This window comes from Hylaeus volcanicus, chromosome 1 (genome assembly GCF_026283585.1).
Source record: "Hylaeus volcanicus isolate JK05 chromosome 1, UHH_iyHylVolc1.0_haploid, whole genome shotgun sequence".
NCBI classification, from domain to species: Eukaryota; Metazoa; Arthropoda; class Insecta; order Hymenoptera; family Colletidae; genus Hylaeus; species Hylaeus volcanicus.
In genome coordinates, this window is record NC_071976.1 from 24,628,155 (window position 1) to 24,645,221 (window position 17,067).

The window sequence follows — 17,067 nt, forward strand, 5'->3', positions numbered from 1 at the left end:
CCATTTCTATATCATTATTTCGTAGTATTAAGAATAGTAGCAAGAACTGTCCTCAGCCTTTACTTTGTTACAAATACCTACTAATACTACCAACATTTTCCCCAAAACCTATGGATAACTACCGAAGTAATTTCTACAAGAAGCTACTCACGCTGACTCCCGTGACCAAGATGTCGTTGCGACAGTTCTCAGCTGTGTCGTGGGTACACCTGTGTCCGTCGACGCACCAGTCGCAGGGGAACCTAGACGAGACGCACTGAGTGCACGAAGTGTAGGTGTTGCAGTCGAAGAAGGTAAAGTTGGTGGCGACGAGGTCTGGTCCGTTGGTCATCCTGACGGACAATTGAGCGGTGAAGTGGTGCTGTTCTGGCGCGATGGACGGCAGCAGATCGGTCCTAGGCGTGGTGCAGTTTACACCAAAGGACTTTCTCGAGGCGTTGGTGATCAGGGTCTTATCCAAAGTGGAGAACGCGCAAAGAAATTGACCTGGGAGCGTTGGCAGGTTCTCGATAACCAGCTCCAGTGTTCTAGCGGTCGTGCGTTGCAACTGATCCGGGGTGACGGTGGTGATGGTTATGCATCTGCCACTTTTGTACGAGATCCAATATAGAGGATCCTTGGCAGCGTCCTGACAGTCGCTGCGCAGGTTGCATTTATTTTCCAGCGAGCACCAACCGCAGTAAGGGTCCTTAGCTCCGAGACATTCCCAGCAGGTCTTATACACCGAGCATTCCTGCACCTTGACCTTGGAGACTGTCTTGTTCGTCATGACGTACAGGTGCATTAGCTGAGAATCGAACAGCAAGTCAGCGTTCACCACCGAGTCTGGATCGATCTCCAGCTCGCCGTACTCCAGGGCTACGGAAGAGCTCTCCACCACCACCTGAGAAACGAAAAGGTGTGATTAAAATATCGTCTCATTGCATATTTTTGCGGGAAACTAATCGGGGAGGAACGTTGAATGTCTGATGAGAGTTTATTTTTAGACTGGGTACAACGAACGGTATGGATGAATCTTAGATCCTTATTATGAAGTGATGTTGGTTAAGTCTGGGATTTTTTAATCGTATTTACTGTGGCCGTGTAGAAGTAACATATGATCTCTTTTACAGTTTCTAAGGAGAACATTTTGTAGTGTCTTCTTCATGTTCAGTTATTTATTTGGATTCTTCGGTAATTCATATTTAAATTCTTTAAACATGTACTTAAATATATATGCATATATACAGTCAGTCTCATAAGTATTCGTACCATCCATGTCTATCGAAGAAATTTGTCCAAATTAAATAATAGGTATGATGTTTCCACACAATTGTATATATTTGTAATGAAGCATTTATTTGGAAACATCGAACTTGTCGTTTAATATAGGCAAATGTCTTCAATAGACATAGAGGGTACGAATACTTATGGGACCGACTGTATAATTGCATCTGGAATGCAGACATCGGTGACCAAGTGTAAATAGTTTCAAGCTCGAAATCCTCAAGCTGTAAGCACTCCCTGACCGAATCAACAATCGAATCAACAATTTCCCCGGATTTAATCGTCGCGGAACAAACTCGAAGATCGTCCGCCTGAATCGTCGCTAACGAGGAACTCGACGCATGATTTTCTTTCGGGGTTCGCGCAATCCGGCATGCATGGTTTATTCATCGAAACGGCAGCGCGTGCCGATGCGCGCGGTATGAAAAATTAAATATTCACGTCAGGTTGATGTCCAGGCTGCGGTCTCGTCTATGCAGAGAAAGACAAACGGCGCGTCGTTCGTTTCAATATTTATTAAATATTCACCGATAATCACCGCGCGTTAACGTGACCCTGTGTCAACGATCTCTGAGCCCTGGGCTTTCTGATTGTGTCCAGGATCGGATCGGGACGAGGGCGTTGGGGTGTCCGGTCTATTGTTTACGTTGTACACTACCATATATTGTTATAGATTGTCATATGTTCTAGATCATCGAAGAAAAATAGTTAATATAATAAGTATAATAGAAAAATAGTTTAAACGCGTTCTCAACTTTCTTTCTTATTTTTCAGAAATTATATCGGGAATCTGGCAGTGCCAGTCGCCCAGGGGTGTACAAAATCGCAGTCCCCCGGCGCTTCCGTGTCTCCCGACCCGAAACATTCGAATTCGCCATACCGGCGGGGGGGCGCCGATTAATTCCGAAGCGCGGACAGATGGTAGCCAGACGGAACGGCGCGTTACAAAGTAAAATTTACGTCCGTCATTTCGCGGTGTTTCGCGACGCCCGTTTCCTCTCGGGTTGGCCATCGTCGGCCATCAGGCGTGTGGTGTTTCGTTCGGGGCATTCATTTTCTCGGACTTCAACCGCGAAAGGCTCGTTCGCGGTCGCGGTTAAAGGGTCGCAAATTAAATCTCCAGCCCCGACGAGCTTTCACTCACCGGCGGTGAAACGACGGGAACGATGACGGGAGGTCTCCCCTTCCCGTTGGAATTACGTTCGCTTGTCTAATAAAAAGGCCAGACCTTCCGCGGGACCGAACCCGACGAATAACAGTAATCACCGGGATGATAAACTGGCCTCTCGGAACCTTTCGGTGGTTATTACTTGTTCGACGTTAAAAATACAGGGCGTGTTTCGCTTATCCTGACCGCCTTTGGCGTCCACGTTGACGTTTAATTTGTTCACTTAAGGGGGAAGACGAGGCGACTCGAAAATGCGGAAGCTTCGTAATCGCCCTGGCGACGTGGAACGAGTGCCGCATGAAAAATCATGGGGGATAATCGAGAAGGAAACGTAGTTTTAATAAATTGGGTCACTGTTTACGTAAATCTCTTACAAGCCATAAATTTCTAATAATAGGTATCGTTACACTATTCTTCGTCAATCTTTTCCTAAAATTAAAGAAATTCATTTGAGGTTGATAGGTTTGACTTCTGAAAGACTGCCTATTTAAGGTAAATACAATTTGATAAATAAATGTAACAAGGCTAGGACGATTCTACGCATAGAAATAAAATGAAAATGTACAATGATGTTCCTTCGTCCGAGTTTACGTTTTCGAGATAATCGATTTGAAAATTCGTTTGGCGCGTGTGCACACCGCGATTTCACTAATGCGTCGGGCCATTAATCATCATTTCTACTTGCGCCGGTGTTTGTAAACACTGATGGCGGTACAGTATTATCTGCTCCCCGTCGATCTTGCTATCTTCTTGCTAGTTAGAAGCAATTGGAAGAGATAATACCACACCGCGGTCAATATTTAGACGCACCGAATCAAGTAGAAGCAGTGAGTAATGGTCAGACACGCAGGCAAGTTTCACGCGTACCCCAAGGATATTAAAAATAGACTTTCTCGAAAACAAAGCCTCGTACGAAAAAGATTCACTTTACATTATCGATTTACTTTTACACAAAGCCACATTGTACAGTTACAACTGCCATCGGTAGTATTTTTAGTGTTTTTATCTTGGATTCTTATACACGTACCATTCAATTGCTTCTTTTAAATTTCCTTTCCTGCCCATCCACTTATTAAGTTTTTAAAGAAATTTTGAATCTTCAGGTGTAAACCCAGCCATGCGTACACGTCAGTGACAGTAAAAGTAACGAGTTAGCCAGTGACGAAAGCTTCTTTGTACTCCGAAGGAAATACCACGAGTTCATTCGGAACAATTTGATCAAACAACTTCATGGTGAATGAAGAAACACTCTCGCGTCTTGTTGTTTTTTAACCCGTAGAAAATAACCGTTCTTTCACGCCCGTCCACGGTTCTATCTCTTTCGTGCGTGGCTTTCAAATATGTCATCTCTCACACGTTACCGTCCTCGCGCTTTGTACGTACGCTTTCTCTCTCGAGTGTTCGCTCGATTTTCTATACGATGCACTTTCATTCTTTTTACCCCCTCCCTCGCCTCGGTCCACGCTTCATTCTAGTTTAAACACACCGAGCTTATGCGACTTCAAAGCGACGGTTCTGCAAAATCTATCTCCGAGGCCAGAAAAAGGACCTTATTAAACGCTGAAGCTGAAACAAAGCGTTTATTAGCTTTGCCGTGGAAAATAATGTTCGAGTTTCAAACGAATTTTCACCGCCGCGATACAAAATCTCGACAGGAACAAAAAGAGGCGCGCTTATTATTTCTAGCGATCGCGAGAAATTCAATCTCTAAACTGGGGTTAATTTTATTTGTTGGCGTGAAAATATTATGGATTGTACTGTTTCAAGAAATTTTCAGCATGTTATTTCTTTAAATTCTGGTTACAATTTGTTACTTATTTATTGTACGAATTAATTGTTCCTCCGTATATAATTTTATTTGCGTAATAATATTTCATACAAAATTAATATAACTGGTTTTTACAAATACATACTATTTTTCTAGGTTCGTTACAGGAGGGCGCACACTCTGGTAAATGGCAATAAAAGGAAAATTAATAAGTACAATGTAAACCCACAAAAGAAGATAACATATAAGAGACGAGTTGCAACAGTACAGATAACTAAAAAAGTCTTTATAAAGAGTTTTCCAATCGACCCAAACCACAAAGTACTGTTCCCAGAGCCTGTGCCTTATTTATCCGAGCAGCAAAACACGTCTCATCTAAATCGTAACTTTCGGTTCTCAGAATTGCTCCGAAGAACAAAGCCGCTTTCCGTTTCTGGAAGACGCGGAGGCCCGAGGCTCGACTGCCCCTTCAACCGCATCGTCGACTTCCCCCATCGATCTCGCTCGACCCCGCATCATCATCTATTTAAAGTACCGAGAAGGGTCGATACTTTTTTCCCTTCCCATAAGAATCTTCCGTGCAAACGGTGCATCAGGTAGAGTCGGATCCAGCCAAGGGGGTGGTCGTGACGCCGGTAAAAATCGGTTGGCACGCGTTTTTTTTGCCGGTGGCCGATGCACACGGCGCAACCGAGTGGCCCGAGCCGTGCAATTAACATCACTACCACCAAGTCCGCGGTAGCCCGATAATTATTGTTATTATTTCTGCACGCCGGACGTGGACAGAGATTGCAACATAGTCGCGGGGCACCGTGATCGGCTGTCCCGGGGCAAGTCGATTCGTTATTCGGGGCATAGGTCGCTGAGCCCCGACCGCTCCCCGTGGACGTCTCCGCTTCTCTTCCTTGGCCACGAGCAACTACGCCACGGTCTTGAACTTTGTCTCCTTTCTATCGTGCGGTTCATCGCAGCCGATGCATGCGCGCCGTGCAATTAAACGGTTGGAAAATAAAGGGTTAAGGCTGCCCGTTAGGCTTCCATGCTCGCCGCGATAACCAGCAGAGCCGGGTCTCGTGGGTGGGATGAGACGTCGCACGGCGATCGACGGATACGAAAACCGTAATGGACCGGGAGGATGGACGTCCACGGACGCATCCGGAGATTCCACGGGGAATTATGGTTCTGGCTATTGTTCGACGGGTTCGACTGTCGCTACCACGGGGTTTGTTTACTCGTACTCTCGCGTACCGGAATTGGGATTTACGACAGGGGATGGGACTGTGTCTTGGCTATTTAATCCTTTTTGGGGGGCATTGTTTAGTTTAATTGGGGTATTTGTTGTGTTTCGTCGTGGGAAGTCGGTTTACGATTTTTCGTGTAGCTTCGTTTCGTACTGCAGTTGTTATTGAGATTATTAAAGTGGGAGGTAGGTTTTATGAAATTTATCGAGGAACGAAAAATGTCTGAGTAACGTAGACGTTTAAGTAACTATTCAATGTATAATAATGTCCAGCTTAAAATGTTAGAACACTTACATTTTATTTAACACTGACATGGCTTCCTTGGTACAGACGAATCTCTTTTTCCTCACAGATTCCTTCACAAATATTTAATTATAACTATCTACATCATAGGAGGAAAAATACACTAAACTACCTAAGCAATATCATACTTCCTCCCTTATTTAGTATCAAATATCTCAAATTTCTTTACACAGTTTCAATAGTTCGAAAGTTCCATACTTTCATTATACAGGATACTCGGTTCGAAAAGTAAACCTCTGCACCTGCCAACATTCCTGGAAAGGTTTGCAAGACGAACCATTATCATTCCTCTTGCAAATTCCCGATTATTTCGTTGAAAGAAGCACATTGTATCGAAAAGCCGCAAACCACCAACGAAGCCGAGGCGTTTCGTTCAGCAATGCGTTTTTTCGGCATCTCGCGGCTGTATTTTTCGATATTTACTCCGTTCTGCCACGTTTTTTTTTTTCTTCCGCGCAGATCCTCGCAAACACTGATTCGCCGTTCAAGATACCGCCGGCGGAAATTGAACCGTAAAAGTGAAATATATTCTTAGCGGAGGCGGACAGAGGTTTCTGGAATCCCCTGGAACCATGCACCGACGCGGGAGGTACAGGCAACCAGAAATGACCACGATTTTAGTTGAATAATAAATGACGATCGAGGAATATGGGATATTTATTGGTAACGTTTATTGGATCGAAATGTTCAGTAATAACTTCATTTTTGTATTGGCAGTAAATCAGTACTTGTCTTTAAAAATATATCACCGCAATTTTATCAAGAAAGCATAATGAGCAGTTGCGTTATAATTAATGAACTTCTGATGTATTATAAAATATTTTCAGGATAAACTCTAAATATTCGAGGAAAGGAACGGTAAAGATCCTTAAAAAGTTTGACACATTTGCTCCCATAGATAATTAACACACACAAATCCGAAATTTGAACATCCACGTTTGACTGATCGTGAGAGGGGACACCTCAAGGACGAATGATTCGCGGGAAAACGTTTCGACGTGCTCGACCATGGTTGATGGATGAACGGAAAATTGTTATAATTACCAAGCTACCATAAAGTAGGTGGACGTCCTGATTACGCGTTCTATTGCCCCTCTTCCCCATTTTTTTGCCATGTTTCAACGAAAACAACCGGAGAACCGATGCAAGGAAGATGTAATTGGAGCCCAGTGTCGCGTCCATTGGAGTCCATCCCGTTGCCCCGCGATTACCTCGACGAGTCGAGATTGAAGATTAATCACCACCGCTTGTTAAACATAATAATATAATCATCGCCGACACGGACGCCGCGTGATTCCGTGGATCGACAGGCATAAATTATACGCGCATTTTTCTTCCTTCGCGCCGTGATAATGAAATAGAAACCTCGCTGGGATTAAAACGCATAATATTCAGTTGGAACGCGTCGCGCCGTCTGTGCTTCTTTTTATGGTCAATTAGGGAGATTGCTTCCTTAAACGTGGCAACACCTCGGCGAGCCTTCTGCCGCGTGTTTCATGAAACATGGACGTCGTTTTGGGTCGCGTTTCGGTCGGAGGATGCCCGTTAATCACCTTGTGCTCATACTTGAATCCAGGCGAAATTGTTCCTCCTTTTGCAATGTAAATCAGTCTTCTTTACGGGGGAATTTTGTTATGTGTGGTGCTATATATATAGCCAAGAAAATAACCTATATATATATATATGGATTTATAGTCAGTCCCATAAATATTCGTAGCCTCTATGTCTATTGAAGAAATTTATTTAAATTGAATGGTAGGTTTGATCTTTCCAAGTGAATATGTGTATAAATATGTTGATGTATAAGCTTATTCATATGCATAGTTATAATAAAAAGTTCATTTGGTAAAATCAAAACTCTTATTTAATTTAGTCCGACTTTTTCAATAATCATAGAGAGTATGTATATTTATGGAATTGGCTGCATATACATTGATATATTGCATATGATACGTGTATATATTCATTTATATCATGACTGCATTCTCAACATGTATTGAGTGTATTAGTTACAAAAAACGTAGTCCTGTCTAACATGACGATTGAATATATTGGAAAAGATGAAAGCACTAATTCGGTTAATGTAGTCCAAACATATTCTCAATTTTCGCAAATGCATGCTCGATCCTGATGTCAAGAAATTTACTTAAAATAATTAAACACACACTCTTCCATCGCACTGAGCCAACTCTCCACAAGCAGTCATCTTCATCCACTGTCAGCCACTGAAAAATCTCGACCCCCCCTCCAATTTAAAGAAAAAGAATCCAATCATCCCCCGACTGCAGCCCATCGAAGTCGAAGAAATCAATCGGATCCAAGAGCACAAGAGAACCATTCGAATTACAAAAAAAAAAAGAAAAGGAACAAGGATTTAAGAGTGATCCCAAATTTATCTGGAGGGTGGTTCTCGCGAGCCTTTGCTCTCTAGGAGAAGACCGTTGGTTCCCTTCGTCGATCCGCACCCTCGACACCCGACGCAACGATTAAACGGCGCACGATCTCCCATCGAGGGCGCCGCAACCCTCCCGTGTGTCCCAGGACCCGCGGGACGTAACTCAACTTAATAACCGCGCGACTACAAAGAGAAAACCAGCAGGAATCGATAAAGAGGCGAGGCTACAAAGAAGTCGCGATTATGGATAGAAATAAAACCGAACCCTCATCCGTCTTTCGATCCCCGCGATCCAGGCTGATGTCGACCGCCAGACACAAAAGAAACTAATAACGCTCGATACAAAGTTACCGAGAACTCTGCGAACGTCTTAATTACTCGCTTGTAACGCCCTGCCGGTTTATTTGCTCTTGGTTTCGCCGTGGTCGCGGTTCCGCGAGCGTTTTACAAGCGCGGATGGTAGGTGTTCGACGGACGCGACGGGGCAGAGGGAAAAACGAATCGAGAGTCGACATTCCTGAATCGATTTCGAGTCGGAGCGTGTACGTGCGTCCCACGTAACGTGCTCGCACGTTCACGCGCATTAATGGCTGCGCGAATCCCGGTTTAAGCGTCGTTGCGCGCACCGTATTCACGCAATTAGTTTAGGGATGTTTGCCGCGCCTAGAAAAATCGGGGATGGAATGTTTCGTTGAGGTGGAAACGCGATTCGAAAAATCGCTTTTGTGTTTGCTGATAGGAGATAGAGAAACGGCGGGAGAGGGACGGATTTATCTGCGCAATTTCAGAAAGTGTTGATGCAGTCGAAGAGTTTTTGTGGAGTATTATTATTTGATGTTTCTTTTGAATTAAAATGGATTTGGAATCCGTGTTGAAATGGAAATATAGCTCATGTTTCTTCGACTTGAACGATCAATGCTTTTGATAGATGACTGTGGAATTGGGAATTGAGAAGACCCGCTGACCGAACTTCGAAGCGGTGCTGCTTGTATTAACTCGGTCAATTTTATCGCAGAGACGAATTGGTGGTTTGCTCAGAAAAGAAGTCATCGTACGTACTCAGAGGTTTAGAAGATACATTAAGTGTATTATTATAAAATGTAACTTCAGAGGATTGTTACTAATTTCTATAAAACAATCAGACACATTGCTTCAACGCTATCATAAAATAAATACCTGAGAATTCCAACTAATTTCCACAAATCTAACACATCACTTTGGAATCATAATAAATAAAGCTTCAGATCAAGCATTAAATATTCTATTACTGAATATATACCCGACAATTCAAACTAATTTCCGTAAATCGACGAGATCGCTCTATCCTTATCGCGATTCGCGGTTAAATTGAAGGAAGCTCGAGCAGTGAATCGATGTTCCGCGTTTCGATTCGACGCGCGCCGATTTGCATGTTATAATTCGACTCAGTCAATTTTCGAGTGTAACGCGAATCTGGCGAGAGGAGAAAGGCAGAGGGGGATCGGGAGGAAGCGAGCCGGGTCGATCTGTAATGCAATTTAAAATTTCACCATGCGTGTATCCATTTTTAAGCTGGCGCTTCGCCGAATATCAGCAGACGCGGTCTTCAATCTTCCGGCTGGGTGCCGCGTCAATTTTCATACAAAAATTACTCGCTCGACGCCTGACAAAATACATCGTGCAACATTTATGACAAATGGGCGTTGCTCTATGTTAAATTTCCAACAATGGGAGGCTGCGTGAAATGGAGCTTCTTTCAACGTTTGATTGCATTTTTTAATGTATTGGTGCTCGACACAGTGAAGGAAAGCCCCCGGAAATTACTCTTGATCGCGTACAGTAAAAACTTTAGAGATTATTGACAATAAGTATTCTTTGGAAATTAAAACGAACTAATCTCTTTTTGAATTAATTCAATCGGGACGAATCTTAGGGCAAGACAAATGTCACTCTATTTAAAGCGAACTTTGATAACTGTTATTGTATTATTATTGTATCGTATATATTATTTTTTACCCTTGGGAATGTATTTTTATAATGGATAACTAATCGTATCAAGTATTTTTCCACTGCTCAAAAGTATCCCACGTGTATTACATTATGGATGTATCGAATTTTATTACGAAATTTTAACTTCAATAAAAGTAACTAATCACGTAGAGCCATTCTTGGAAAAGGTATCAAACGAGCGAATCATGTAAAGTAAAAAGGCGAGGAAGTTTTGTAATTTACATTAACGGCGCTATCGTTAAGCGCAAGGAATTCTTTTTTCTAAAAATAACTTTTCGCTTTATGCAAAAATATGGGGTTGAAGATTCAATGCTCGACTGTAAACTAATAAGAGAAAGAGCGGTAAAAAAAATTGGTACGCTTAACGACGGCGCCACTAACGTAGATTACAAATCTTCGTCTGGTCATTAGTAGATTTCGTCATTAGTAGACTGCAGATTTTTATGCACGTCGTGTGGTAATGTAGAAAACATATGCAGAATGTATGCAGGATACGTTTCACGAAATAATATGATATAATAATATTAATATTCATTTTGCAAAGGGCATTATATCGCATACGCGTGTGGAATGTGTTTTCCATGCTCAAGTACGCTAGTACTCTTTTGCAAACCTATATAATAATTGTATAAATCGATAAACAAAAAGCAAAATAAGTTTGGAATCAAGCCATTAATTAATGTTTATCCAATCGTCATTATTATCTAGTTATGACTAATTTCCTAACATTTGTCTCCTCGTGAACCAGGATTTTATCTGCGCAGTATACATCGAACGCCCCGTTAGAAACGACTTTCAGTTCGCATTGTCTGAAACCTTAAGAACTGTCGAGAAACGAATCGTTTATGGCGTTGCAATCGTCGATGGAATGCGAGAGGCGAATCGTTCCGTGTGAAAGAAGCCTAACAACGCGCCAGGACCTTCGCGGAGGCTCGAGGCAGCTTCTTGCATCCTGTCAAGGCGTCTCGGACATCCTGACGGAACTGATGCGAGGAGGACACGACAAGATTAAAACCACGGATGCGCGTTGCCGTTGATGCAACGTTCGCTCACCACAAGGCGTATCAGTATGCACGCACACGGACCAGGAAGAGACGCGCGAGGAAATTTCTCTGAGTATTTTTAGGCCTTTGTTTCCCGAATGGGTGTCGTGAGGACGAGTGAGCGACAGGTTGGTAAGCGACTATTTATTTTTCAAATAAATTTACTTCTCATTGTGTCTCCGTGAATCTCAGTTCCCTCCCTGTCGAATGAGCGAAGGGTTGATTTCTATAAAGCTGTGTTCTTGTAGATATTGGCAATATCGGTAATATTGAGACGTGGTTTTAGTTTTCTCTTTCAAGTTTTAGATATTCATCACGGTAGGAATTAAATGGGATAGATCCTTCAAATTGAGCGAAAATTTAAAAAATGTAATCACAGTTAAAAAGTTGTTTCTTCTTTTGTCAAGAGAAGGAAGATGAAAATTAAAAAAAAAAAATTTACCAGATAACGCATCAAATTAGTTATTTCTTCTACAATGACATCATCCGACCAAAAAAAACTCACGCGCGCCGCATTGTGATATAATTCAATCCATCGCGAGTCGACGTTGATTGATGGACAAAATGAATAGTAATACTAACGCCATTCGTTAGCTGTCGATAACGATTTGTACCGAGACCTGTCGCGCTCGACTGAAACTCGAATGAAATTAAATAATGGCCTGAAAACGTCAAACATCATACCTCGTAATAGGAGTCAATCAATTCGCTGATAATTATGAAACGACGAAGCTTGCGCCCGTTTCCACGGTGATAAAGTTCACAGACGGATTTATATTCCCGGAATAAATTAATTTCGTAACACCGTGGCGCGCGTCGTGCTCTAGGGTGAAAGTACACAATGAGATAGAGCGATCAGAAATTAATCGCTGTGCCCTCCCCCGGCTCCTCCCTCTCCCTACTACGCACGTCTCGTTTTATCTAAACACGACACATGCATTACGCGAACGAGCAACCAACGACTCTGTACCGCGAGGGCGCGTTTACATGAGCGGGGAACGCGTCCAAGGTATTTCTTCGGAATTTTCTGAACGCATTCTCGGCCGAGGACACGGTCCACGCCGGAATTCGCCGTCCATCGTGATTTTTCCTCTCGAATGCGCTCGAGGAACACCGAAAAACTTCCCCCCCGCCCCCTCACCACCTTCTGGCATCCTTGGGGAAGCGGTATTAATATATTCTCAAGAATTCGTTGAGAATTTTGATCTCGAATTCGTCGGGCGACTTACTCGCGAACCGACGACCACGAATAACGCGAGACACTTTTGGCATGATCTCTGGGGAGGGAGACGTAATCTTCAATGGAGGGAGGGAATTTCTATAGAAGTAATGTTTTTGAGCGTTTTTGTGTAATCTTTGTGGAAGGGGAGGGGGAGTGCAAGGAGGATGGTTTCTTAAATTTCGATTTGGAAGATGGGTAATATTATAGACGATTTTTTTTACGAGAAATGAAATTGGCTGGTAAGTCTGACTAGTAACGGTATCATCAAGTAGATTGTACTCGTATCAACCAGACCAGTTAGCGAACTTGTCACATCTGCATTGTACTTCGATTTAAAATTGTAAAATCGAGTATATTGCACACCATTGAAATTTGATTATTCAAAATATGAACATTAGTATAATTCAATTGAATTCAGTGAAAAGAACTTAATTTTTTAATAGATCGGAATACTTTTTTTAGAATGGGACTCCATAAATATTCGTATCCTGTATGTCTATTGAAGAAACTTTGTTTATATTAAATGGCAGATTTGATATTTCCAAGTGCATGTTTGTATAAATATGCTGATGTATATATAAATATGTATCTAGATTATTTGTCACATCGAACCTATACTTTAATTTAGTCAAGCTTTTTCAATAGACATAGAGGATACTAATATTTATGAGATTGACTATATATAGACTTGGGGTTGGTCTTTACTTCAAATAGGGTTCAGGTTGACGTTGGCTTTGAACTATGATTATTGCATCCTGTATTAAGGGTCTCGAAGCAGGAGTCATGGTGATAAAGCAAGGTCTAGAAAAGGGTTTTTCATGCGTCAAGGAGTTAGGATAATGTAGGGCTTGAGTGACGGAAAGTTTTGGGTCGACCAGGGATGTTTGCTGCCAGGAAAAATATTTAACTAGGTAGACGGGATTAATATCTTTCACGTGTAGTGTAACATGTGGTGACGCGAGATAATTCGAAAGTAAAGCTGAATTTTTGTTACTACCTTTTTATAACTGCAAATAGTTCAAGTGTAACACATTTAGTGGAAAAAGTTTTCAAGTCAACAGGATCTCTAAAGTAACCTTTTTGTCCAAACGGATATCAGCTTTATATTCGGTGTGAAAGGATATTCATCCAAATAGTAACTGGATTCATATAATTGGATTAAATATATATAGAGAGAGAAAGAACGGGAAATCTTATCTCGAATATTGAATCTGAAACTCAAATATAAATTTTTATTGAATTACATCATTTAACCATAATCGTCTTAACAGTATTCTTTAATAGTATTTCTTACAGTCACGTGACCAGAAGCTCCTAAAATATGTTTTTCCTCCTAAAAGAATTATTTGATAATTTCTCGACTACAATACTCATCATTACAATTATCGATCGATGATCGAGACACAGATTCTGAAAAACAGTTTAGAAAATTTCTTCTTTCTAAATTTATAAAATTTTGAATTTCCTCGATTTTCTTTTACTTCCGTATTTACTTCCTCTATTTACTTCCTCTATAGAGATCTGGCCGGTCGATTCGATGGCAATTAATCTCGATCGGACGCCGCCGATAAAGGAACACGCGGAAGCAAACAGCTGGAAAGTTTTATCCTTAGGGACCAGCCGGGAATTCGCGGGGCATTATCTCGCGTCCGGGGCTAGGCTCTCGCGAAACTGCGCAAGAAAAGCAAAGAGTATTATCGCGGCTTCTTTCTCGTCTCGATAATGCCAGCCAGGAGTTCGATTTTAAAAAGTTCGCTAAGTCGACGGAGGGTGGAATATATCGCTTACGTTTGAAAGTCTATTTTCTTTTCGTTGAAAAGAATGGGGGAAAAGGAAAGTGGCGGAAATTCCCCTTCTGGAAAATACGCGGGTCTTTTAAAGTTTGCCCACCCTGACTTTCTTTTTCTGTTATAGTTCAGCCCCTGTGTCGAAGTGGTGCAATTTAAATTCGTAGGGTGGAGGTTTTTAGGAGATCGATTAGACGAGGGAGTAACATTTGCATTATTATAATTTTTAGTTTAATTATATTTAATTTCAACTGGCTACAATTTTCTTGAATTTCTTCATCTTCGCGAATCTTCTCGAATTTAATTTCATTTTCAGTTTTAATTGAAGGTGTGTATAGATATTGGACATCGTTTAATTTCATATTCTGGGAGTGATATTTCAGAAAATTATGAAACTTGCTATGGGTACCTCTAAACGTGTGTTACTCAAGCCGTTTTTAAAAAAACTTCGATAAGGGAATGGGAAAATGTCGACTCCCTAAGCCATACTCCCTTCTGGTCCTACATTGTTTCAAACTACCCCCTATTTAAAGCCACCAAAGTTGCACCATTCTCAATGAACACCACTGAGAAGGTACACCAACATTGTCAGCATGTTCTTGATAAGAATTGGTTCGTTCTCGCGACAGCGGCCAGGTAGGGATCGGAAGTCGTAGAAAGAATCCGAAGAACCCGGTATGGAACGGAACGAAGGATAGTCAAGGGGGCGGGAGGGTTAATCGGATTTTTCCCATGAAATCGTAGCTTCTCACGGGGCTTGCAACGCTTCCTTCGGTTCTAACGACCTTACAATGGTTCCTGGAAAAGCTGCGGCTCGAATACGTTACCGCCGTTGAATCCGATAGAAGTAAAACTTTTCCACCGAAGATAACGATTTTTCCCCCCCACGATCCTTTAACTGCTCGGAACGAGCCAACTCGTCGTTTATAATAAACACTGTCGAGCGGAAAAGTTCGTCGCTCCGGCGCAACAACGTTTCGTCGACGAGGGCTCGTTAACGACTTTCGCCTCGAGTTTTCTCGTTTTTGAGTCGCTCGCATTCGAACACTGGGAATTTGATAATGTTCAACTACGTCTGACGAGCCGCTCCCTCGTCTCGCGGCAGACGATTGGAATTGCCACGGGGAAAAACACACGTTACACGTCGTACGTATTTTCACCGGATGTTGCAGGCGAATCTCTGATGGGTTGAATCATTCCGAGGGAAATTCAGCGTCGTATTTAAGGGGGGATATATTGAGTAGCTGCGGGTTACTGTACTCGGGCAATCTGTATATGCATGGACTGCTGTTATCTGCTGTTACTTCTATTCGATGCTCATCCTTTAGGAGATAAAAATGATAAATAATTATGGACAAAGAGAGTTGTTTTTGAAGAATTCGTCGAGGACTGTCTAGCGTTTACTGAGACTCTTTGCAGGTTTTTAAGAGCAGGACATTGTTATAGAATTAAACGCAAAAGAAACATATGTATAAGGTAAAATAAAACTCGTCTCGTGAGCATCACTAAACGAAAGGGAAATCGTCGAGGCTCGTATTTCCTGTGAAATATCGTCGTGTAATGTATCGCTCCTCACGGGTGGCGCGCATGGTGTTTGCAATTACCCATCGAACGACGTAATAGCGTAACCTTATTTATATGCCGGATTTCCAATAATGCAATTCATTAGTCTCGCCGCTGGTTCAATCTGGAGAAACAATGCCTCGTCTCCCGGAGCTTCCACGGGGTAGCTCCTTTCTTTCCTTTCCTGTCTTAATGCTTCTTTTCACTTCTCTCCCTCCTCCACAGCAACTACCTATATCCGTATACACAGTGTGCTTCGCTAATTCCCTTATGAAGAGCTTCTCGGTCTCTGTATTTTCTTTTGCCACGCTTTGTGACACGGAACGATCTTATCGATCCAAACGAGCAAATACGGTGGTATGTAACTGGGATATTGTTGATACCAATGATCCGAATAAAGATCTGTACTTTTTAAGGATCATTTACATTTTAATTAAAAGAAATACTGTAAACACTTGAAACACAATGTACAATTAAGAACAAGTACTTTGTGTTAACCCCGAGATATAAGATAAATTGGGTCAGGTATAAACCTATTTAACGACATATAACTCTCATCATTAGATAGTTTCATAGAGGCTTAAATAAAAAGAAAAAACAATCTACATTTTAATTTATCCACAGGTTAGCTTCTTTCTTGCTAGAAGAAAATCTAGGGCCTAGAAGAAATTACCTCGACGTTATAAAACGCTCACGGAACGTCGAAACACCCCGTGTATGCTCCACTTTCATCCCCCACTGATCCTTCAACCCCTGCTTGCATTTCTTGTCCCCCTTTTATTTGCTTCTTTCTCCAGGTCCCTCCACCTCAAAATCCTCTCCATTTCGCGCAAGTTGCGCATATCGCACACTTCGGTGCACAGCCCCGAACTTCCACCCCCGTAGTCCTCCAAAAAAATTATTCAGGCTACGTGCACGGTTACACTGATTCTCGCTCGCGTTCTTCTTTATCGTCATCGTCATGGCCGCGAACTGATCCGTGATTTTCCCTGTTCCCCGCGGTTTCCTTTCCAGCCAGCTTATTTTCTAGCTTCATCCCTTCTCACGCAGTCCGTCGTCTATCTCCATCTTTGTGGCCGCGTTTCCCGTTGAAAGAGTGGCCTAAGACTTCCCTCATTCACCGGAGGAAACTCTACTTCCTTCCGCTGTTACGCTCGCTCGTTCCCCCGTAACCTTTTATTCATATTACTTTTATCCAGCGTTCCTTGAGCGAGTCTCGTCGCTATATTTATTTTTTTATATTTCGTCGGAATAGCGGAGTAAGCGTTTATTAAATCGGAGGATGAAATCGGAACGGCTTTAGAAAAACGCGTTTCACGGGA

The 17,067-nt window shown here is 42.2% G+C and overlaps 1 protein-coding gene across 3 annotated transcripts in view; it reads right to left on the reverse strand.

Annotated features, from left to right (window-relative positions):
- The window catches only part of LOC128874031 (plexin-A4), a 420,285-nt gene that overhangs the window by 9,813 nt on the left and 393,405 nt on the right, over positions 1–17,067 (reverse strand). For all 3 annotated transcript variants that reach the window (XM_054118278.1, XM_054118269.1, XM_054118287.1), the window contains one exon: positions 152–883. In XM_054118278.1, coding sequence (XP_053974253.1) covers positions 152–883 — 732 coding nt within the window. The remainder of the gene's footprint in view (positions 1–151; positions 884–17,067) is intronic.